Source organism: Mustela erminea, chromosome 20 (genome assembly GCF_009829155.1).
Source record: "Mustela erminea isolate mMusErm1 chromosome 20, mMusErm1.Pri, whole genome shotgun sequence".
Lineage (NCBI taxonomy): Eukaryota > Metazoa > Chordata > Mammalia > Carnivora > Mustelidae > Mustela > Mustela erminea.
The window spans coordinates 15,118,778-15,126,237 of record NC_045633.1 but is presented as its reverse complement, the minus strand read 5'-3'; the positions used below and the strand labels follow the sequence as shown (position 1 = coordinate 15,126,237).

Genomic DNA, 7,460 nt, shown 5'->3' with positions numbered 1-7,460 from the left:
CTGGGCCCACGTCTCAGATCTGCTTCCTTTCCTCTGGTTGCTCACCTGGGCATTCACCTCTCCATGTCCCCGTTCCCCTGTCTCTGTAGAACGGGGCAATAAGAGCACCTGGCTCCTAGCCCATGGGATGATTTAAATGAGAGAAGAAACGTCCAGCGTTTGGCTTGTGGCCAGCCCCCAGAAAGAGCCCAATACCCTTTGTCTAAGCATCCCCAGTGCGTCTCCTTTCTCGCCGCATGCGGCGTGGAAGCCGTGGGTCAGCCAGGTGGCTGGGTAGGTGGACCTTCAGTGGGCTGGACAGCAGTCACTGGCAGACTGATGGGCAGTCTGGTGAACTCGCCTCCCCAGCAAGATTTAAAGCGAGAGGATTTAGAGCTCAGCCCAAACCCCAGTTTGCACTGATGGGCAGTTGTGGGTAGAGTATTTTGGTTTTCAAGGCTCGGTTTCCTTATCCAACAAAAAGACGGCATTCCTTCCTTCACGGAGTTTTTCTGAGCCTGAGGTGTCCGGCGAGCCCCAGGACACCGCCGCAAGCCTGCCTTTCTCCTGATTCCCGCCTACCCACCCTGCTCCCCTCCTTGCTGGGGGAGCCCTGCCATACAGCTGGAACCACCCTGGCCCCACTCAGACCTCCCAGCTTCTGGAGCAGAAAGCCCACACCTGCGTTTGCACATGGCCCCATCGGAGCTGCCAGTGCTCCGACTGCGGCTGCCCACCTCTCCCCACTCCTTGGCCAAAGCCTTTACAAGGGCTCAGCTCTTGGCCACTCGGCTAGTACTGCCCACTTTCCCCCTGCCATGGGACTCCCTCTTGCTTCCCCGGCCTCTACTTCTCTCGTTCATGCACAACTTTGCCTCTCGCTGTGAGGCTTTGCTACGATCTGCTTTTGTTGTCGGTCAGTAGTAAGCACTCCCCGTCGGTCATGGTGAACACTGGTCTCACCATCGGAGCACTTCCTGTGTGGCTGGCCCCAGGCCCCACCCTGTCTCGGCAGCTCAGGCCTCAAGCCTCCTAGGACCTCTGTGTGGGCGGCTGCATGGGGGGCCCCCAAAGATACATCTGTGTCCCGGCCCCTGAAGCCTCCAGTGACAAGTGTCCCTATGAGAGACAAGACACGGGGAGAAAGCCCACGTGGGGGCAGAGGCAGAGATTAGAGTGACGTGGCCATAAACCAAGGTAGGTCCGGGACCAGGCAGGAAGGATTCTCCCCTAGGACCTCCAGAGAAAGCAGGGACCTGCCTTGATTTCCCACTTCTGGCCTCCAAGACTGGGTCAGGATACATTCCCCTTGCCTTAAACTACCAAAATGGTGATCGTTTGTTCTAGCAGCTGTAAAAGACGAGTGCATCCGGGAGGCAGGTGTGATTATTAGATCTTACCAAGGGGAAGCAGGCGCAGAGAAGGTGAGTGACCAGCTCGTCAGGGGGCAGAGCCAGGATTCACACCCAGGTCTGGCCCGTTCCATTCCCTCCTTTCAGTCACAAAGGGACCCGTGGGGATTACGGAAGGTGCGTGTGGCTCTGTTCCAATGGCTTGGCCTTGTGTGGGCTCCATGGGGCCGGTTGGGGGATCGCAGCTGGGCCACTCTGTGAAGACCCTCTCTGGGTCTTTGCCTGTCGCCCCCACCCTCCCCTACTCTCCCTGCCCCCTTCCTCCCCTCTACGCTCTGCTCCCCACCCTGCTACCACCCACCGCAGCAGACTGCCTGCCTCCCCACCCTCCAGAGCACAGTGGGACAGAGACAGTGTTTTGTTGATCTCAGGGCTCGTCGTGCCTGGCTTACAGCAGGGGCTCCACCATTGCTGGCAAATGACTGCGTGGGCACTCCGACCCACCGAGCCACAGCCGGGCCTCTTCCTTCAGCCGCCTGCCCCCCACCTGCCGCAGACCTCAGGGCAGCCTCCTCTTGGAGTAACTCAGGGCCCCTCTTTACCCTCGCGTACAGCTCCCCAAGAAACTGAGGCTCTTCTGGAAACACCGTGTCCCCTGCACCCCTCTCCCCAGCAGCCCTGATCAGGATCCTTCTCAGGCCCAGGTGGCTGATGCTTGGGACACTGGGGAAAGGCCGGGGGATGGTGAAGACATTTGTCCTTTCTTTTGGGGAAAGGGACGGTCAAGGTAGCTGGGGAAGGATGGGCCACAGACACAGTCTGAGGCTTCTCGAAGGCCAGAGTGAGTGCATGCAGGGCCCCATTGTGTCTCTGGATTCCAGCTGCCCGTTGCTGTGATGAGGGCTGAGGCAGCTAGACCCCTTGATAAAGGCAGGAGTGAGCCTCTGGCGAGGGGTCAGGCTGTGGCCCAGGCTGTCCCCTTGACTGAGGTTGGTAGCAGAACACTTGAGTCCCCTTCCTGTGCTCTGACCCCAGACCAGGGCCCCGAGGGGCACCAACAGCACTTCTGGTGTGCGGGGCCTGATCCCCCCTACCTCGTGGTTACTTCCCCCAAATGACTAACCTGCGAGGCAGCGGTCAATCTCAGCCTTCAACAGGGTGGGCAGGCTGAGGCTCAGACAGTGGCTTGCTCAAGGTCACACAGCTAACGGAAAGAAATTGGAGCCTGGGTCTGTGGTGCTCCCAAGCTCACTGGGCCCCTGCGTGCTCCTCGCCTGCATCTGCCCAGACTCAGGACTCTTCGTCCTCCCCCACCCCACCCCCCAGAGAGAACTGGTGGACTCTCCCAGCTGGGGCTACCACATTCCCCAGCCCCTGAAGCAGGGGAGGGAGGCCGACGAGTCATGGGGGTGGGCCGCATGAGAACTTGTGGCTGAAACTCAGGAACAGGAGTCACGGACTCCTGCCCCTTGGGCCCCCCCGCAGACACACACAAATGCACGGCCACCACAGGAGAGCTAAAGCCCTCGGAGACTTTTTATTGACTCTTTTCTGAAAGTTCTTCTCGCTGGAGCAGTGGCAAGCTCCTCCCCCTGGGCCACCGTCGTGGGTCAGGAGCGCGTCTGCTCAGGCTTGGGGCTCTGCTGGGCCACAGGATCTTCTTCGGTGCTCTCCTCCTCCTGCCGCTCAGATTCCATCAGCAGCACCTTGCCCTGTACCGGGAGCTCTTCTTCTTCCTCCTCCTCCTCCTCCTCCTCTCCCTCCTCCTCTTCCTCACCCTCGGATGACAAGGAGAAGTTATCTTGACTCACGCAGGCCACGAGTTTCTTCATGGACGATTCGTGGCCCCGGCTGTGGCCTGTGCTGAGCTTGGCACAACGGGAACCCATTGCCCGCTCTGGCTGCCTCTCCAGACTGGGCAGGAAGGCCACTGAGGTGGGGGGAGTGCAGGGGCTGTGAGAACAGCAGGCAAGGCGATGACCTCACAAAGGGACCCTGGAGTCCCCCCACCCCCACCCTTTGATACCTGAGTCCGGGGCCAACACCTGCCTCAAACCCTGACCACCAGCAGCCCCCCTGAGCTCCCACCACCTGCAGGCTGGGAAAGAGGATTCCAGGCCAGCGTGGCCACGTTCCCTCCTCTTCCAGGCCTCATGTGTGCTGGCAAAAGTTCCCCTTATAGCTGGGATAACAGTTGGGGTAGAACTTCCAGAAGCAGGAGAGCCCACAGACTCCTTCCCACATTCCAGAAATACCCAGCTCAAGGGGGCTGTTGACAGTACGTGAAGATGGGTCAGAAGAGTGACTACTTTTGGGGGAGTTGGCACAAGGGAGGGGTGGGGCTGGAAATGTCTGGTTTCTTGACCAGGAGCCGGTGGGGGAGGCTACGCAGCTGTACTGAAAACCCGTCCTCTATGTATAAGTCATGCTCCTGGAAGACTAAAGAAAGCCCTAGTAACTCTTTCCTGTTTGGGGATCACAGGTCTCCTGACACACACCCATACTACACAGTTTCAGCATGGGAGGGATGCCTTGTTAGCACTTTGGTTTCCAGCAAATTTTCTGCCCCAAATCCTTGGTGGCCATGGTCAGCTGAATAAATGACTCTCCAGGGCTCTTGAGGTGGGGAGACCGGCCTGGCTTATCTGGGTAGGCCCTTAATGTACTCACAGCAGAGGGATTCGGGATTTTACACAGGAGGGCAGTGTGCTCGCAGAAGCAGAGATTAGAGCACTAAGAGGAGCTTCACTGCAGAGGCAGGAACGGGTTCTGTCCTGGAGCCTCCAGAGAGAGCATGGCCTGCTGACAGGGCCTTAAAATTTGTGTGTGGTAATGCAGGACCTCGGATAGTGTACCAGGCCCATTCCGTCCAGCAAGGGGCTTTGGTTCCCTCCATGCTGCTGGAGCATACCAGACCTGCTGTCCATCTCAGTACAATTCATACTTTACCCAGCTACCCAGCACCCCCGAATAGTCATGAAGGTGGAATAGCGAGGCTCAGCAGGAAACCCTGGCTCTGGGTGATGGAGGGAACCCATCACCCACTGAGGGCACCAACAGTGTCACGGGGCGACCTGCCAGCAGGGTACAGGGTTTAGTCGACAAAGAGGAGACTCTGACAGCCAAGTTTATTATCTCAAGCTTTATTTGGCAGATGGCTTTTGCTCATTTTAGTCCAGAGGTGGGCTCTGGTGGCATCCGGCATCAGGGGGAAGGCTGTGGCCTCACAAGATGGTGCTTTGGTGGGTGACTTTTCCTGAAATCCCACCTGGGGCTTCAATGGCCCCAGGGAGGCTTAGTGCCGCCTTCTGTATCTCCTCCTCCCAACCTTCCTGGAGCCTTTTGGGAAAGAGTTCAGGTTACCAGGCCGTGGGGATTGGGCTCCGTGGTGGCGGTGGCGGCGGGGAGAGGGTGGCCCCAGGGGTGGGGCGCACCCGGGGCGGGGACCCGCCAGACTTCTGCGGTGCCTCCTGCGCCTGCAAGCCCATCTCTGGCACCTCCTGCAGCAGGAGCGTCGCCGCCGCCTGTGGACCCTGTACCGCCGTCTCCGGGAGCAGTGCCTGTGCCTGTAGTGATGTCGGTCCCTGTGGGTCCTTCCTTCCACGGGGACATTCTCCTGGTTCACTGTCTGCTCCTGTGCCTGCGCCTGTGCTAGCTCCTGGCCCTCTTGCTGCTGCCCCTCCCCCTGCTGCCCCTGGCCCTGCCCCTGCTGCGAACGCTCACTCGGGTTCAGTGCATGGCAGCGGACCATCGTGCTGGTGGGGCGGGGGGCTTAGGCTGAGGCTGCAGCTGGCCGTGGGGGTGGGGGAGGAGGGCTGAGGCCTGCTCGCCTGCTCCTGCTGTTAACGTTGGACTGGTTTGCCGGGCAGCTCTTTGGGGCCTTGTATATAAAGGGGGCCCCCCACTATGACTCAGGGGCCCCACCCCACCATTGTCCTCACCCTGGCCTGACCAGTCCCCTCACACGTCACTGTAGGGCCAGGCGCTTGGTCAGGGACTTTCCATACGTGCGCTCCTTCTGCAATTCCTCTTTTCCAGAAGACAGGCATGGGGGAGGTCATGTGACTCGCTCAAGGTCCCTGTGCAAATAAGGGGCCCTCTTCTTGTCACCTGGGCCTCAAGGTCCTTTGATGAGCCCATTAAAATCCAGAATCAGAATTGGGGCGACGGAATGAGGCGTCTCTCCCGTGGAGGTTCCCTTATGTGTGTGGGTGGGTCCACTGGGGTCACAGGGGGGCTGTGAGCCAGAGAACACAGCGGATCTCCGGGATCTGGGCAAGGACACCGATTATACTCCCTCGGAGAAACACAGCCCTGCCCACACCTTGATTTCAAGCCATTTCGGAATCCTGTCCTGCAAAACTGAATAAATTTGTGTTTACAGCAATGAAGTGTGTGGTAGTTTGTTAATTCCACCCTAGTATTGCTCAGTGGCTACTAGTGCCCCTGAGATTGGCACCTGTTAGTACGAAGGGATATCCACCCCCGTCTCGGTGGCTGGAGCTTGATCTACTTACAACAGTCTGCTCGGCTGCAGGGGAGTGGGGAGGGGGGCCTAGGCCCAGCCGTCCTAGAAGCCATCTAGTGATTGGGGTCACGCAAGCGGGTTCTGTCATCTATTCCTGTCTTGCAAGGTCAATGCGAGACCCTAGTGTGATGAACCCGTGATGTTTGATAAAAGGGAAGTCATGGCCAGGGACGTTTCTGAGGTGCTAAGGAGCCCTGTCACTTTAGGACACAGCCCCTGAACTCCTGGTCCCTGAGGAGTTGCCCTGCGGGCTGGGCTCTGCCACCATGTAAGGATTGTAATCGACAGGCTGAGGTCCACTTGACTCCAAAAGTGTCCATGAGTCTCTTGAACCATCTCCACGGCTCATGTGCGGCCCGTGGGAGGAGCGGACAGGTGGGCAGGCGAGGTGGGACAGTCACCTAGTTTCCTCCACTGGAGGTATTTTCAGTGCAGGAAAGAAACCAAGGTGGGCACGTGGGGGAAGTAGTGGGATATGGACAAGAACCAGAACCAGAGCTTGAGCTGGTAAAGATTTCCTTGGTTCTCTGGGGGCGGGGAGCCAGCCCTGAGCCCATTTCTTTGGCCCATGTCAAGCTGTCCCCAGGAAGCCATGGAGCACCGCTGGGGAGAGGACCCAGCTCCTGTGCCAACCCCCACCCCGGGGTTAGGGCTCCCAAAGGGGTGGTTATGGAGGGGACACGGGGGCAGGCGGAGGGGTAAGATGCAGTGACCAGAACAGAGTGCAGAGTTTGGACCAAGAGCCGACCGACCGCTGGCACTCGTGAACCCTCTTCCCCTCAGCCCTCCCTCCAGCCCCCTCAAGGCAAAGAGGCGAGAATGATTTTTCATCGTTTATTGACAGGCGGCATTGTTCGTTAGCAGGCTCCTGTTCATGTCATTGGGCCGGTGGCATGTTCATGAGGCGGCAGGAGGGTCTTGGCGGCTGGTGGCACGGCAGGCAGGGGTGCGGTGGACTGGTTTCTGTGCGTTCATCTTCTCTGACATCTCAACACCGTGTAGCGACGGCAGCACACTGTGGGGGGTGGCGTGGGGGACAAGGCCAGGGGGACAGGTCAGGGGGACAGACGGAGGTTCAGCACGGCAGGGACCTCCCCCACCCACCCGGCTCCCCCTCAGCTCCCCACTGGGCCCCTTCACCTCTCCTTCTCCGCCTCCGACAGCACCGCCTCCTCCGTCTGCGGCATCTGCGTCTCCGGCGGCGGCATCTGCTCCGGCTGTGGCTACGGCAGCATATGTATCTGGCCATGGTGCTGGATGGAACCGGCCCGGATGCTCAGAGCAGAGGGACCTCCTTGGTTGAGCCAGCCAACCTGTGGGCAGGTGGAACTTCGTGGGCTGTGAGCCGGGGGCCGACGCCTGGGCCTCTTATAGACACGGGGGGCGGCCCAGGACATTGTGAGGTCACAGAGGCCTGGACGTCACAGACCCCCCCACCCAGGCTGCAGGGGTCCTGATTGCGTCCATATATGGACGTGTGGGAGGCCCCGGGGAGGGGACCGGGTGGGGCCGTTCGGCTCAAGGTGGGGACCTCTGCCCCCACCAGGTCACCAACCCCAAGGAGACAAGGAGGGGCCTCTCTGCAAAGGGCTCTCAGTCTG

The 7,460-nt window shown here is 59.6% G+C and overlaps 1 protein-coding gene and 1 long non-coding RNA gene across 2 annotated transcripts; both read right to left on the bottom strand.

Annotated features, from left to right (window-relative positions):
• Positions 1-2,843: 2,843 nt before the first annotated feature.
• On the bottom strand, positions 2,844-3,300 carry PRM3 (protamine 3). Its single transcript, XM_032328246.1, has one exon. It carries the CDS (start codon positions 3,218-3,220, stop codon positions 2,942-2,944), a length of 279 nt encoding a protein of 92 aa, XP_032184137.1. The 5' UTR covers positions 3,221-3,300; the 3' UTR covers positions 2,844-2,941.
• Positions 3,301-6,679: 3,379 nt separating this feature from the next.
• On the bottom strand, positions 6,680-7,226 carry LOC116581177. The gene is made up of 2 exons (XR_004281935.1): positions 7,000-7,226; positions 6,680-6,874 (listed from the first exon to the last, which is right to left on the bottom strand). It is a non-coding gene; the product is annotated as an uncharacterized LOC116581177 (long non-coding RNA).
• Positions 7,227-7,460: the final 234 nt, after the last annotated feature.

Coding starts and splice junctions, on each gene's coding strand:
- PRM3 (XM_032328246.1), bottom strand. CDS start 3,220: ATGGGTTCCCGTTGTGCCAAGCTCAGCACAGGCCACAGCCGGGGCCAC.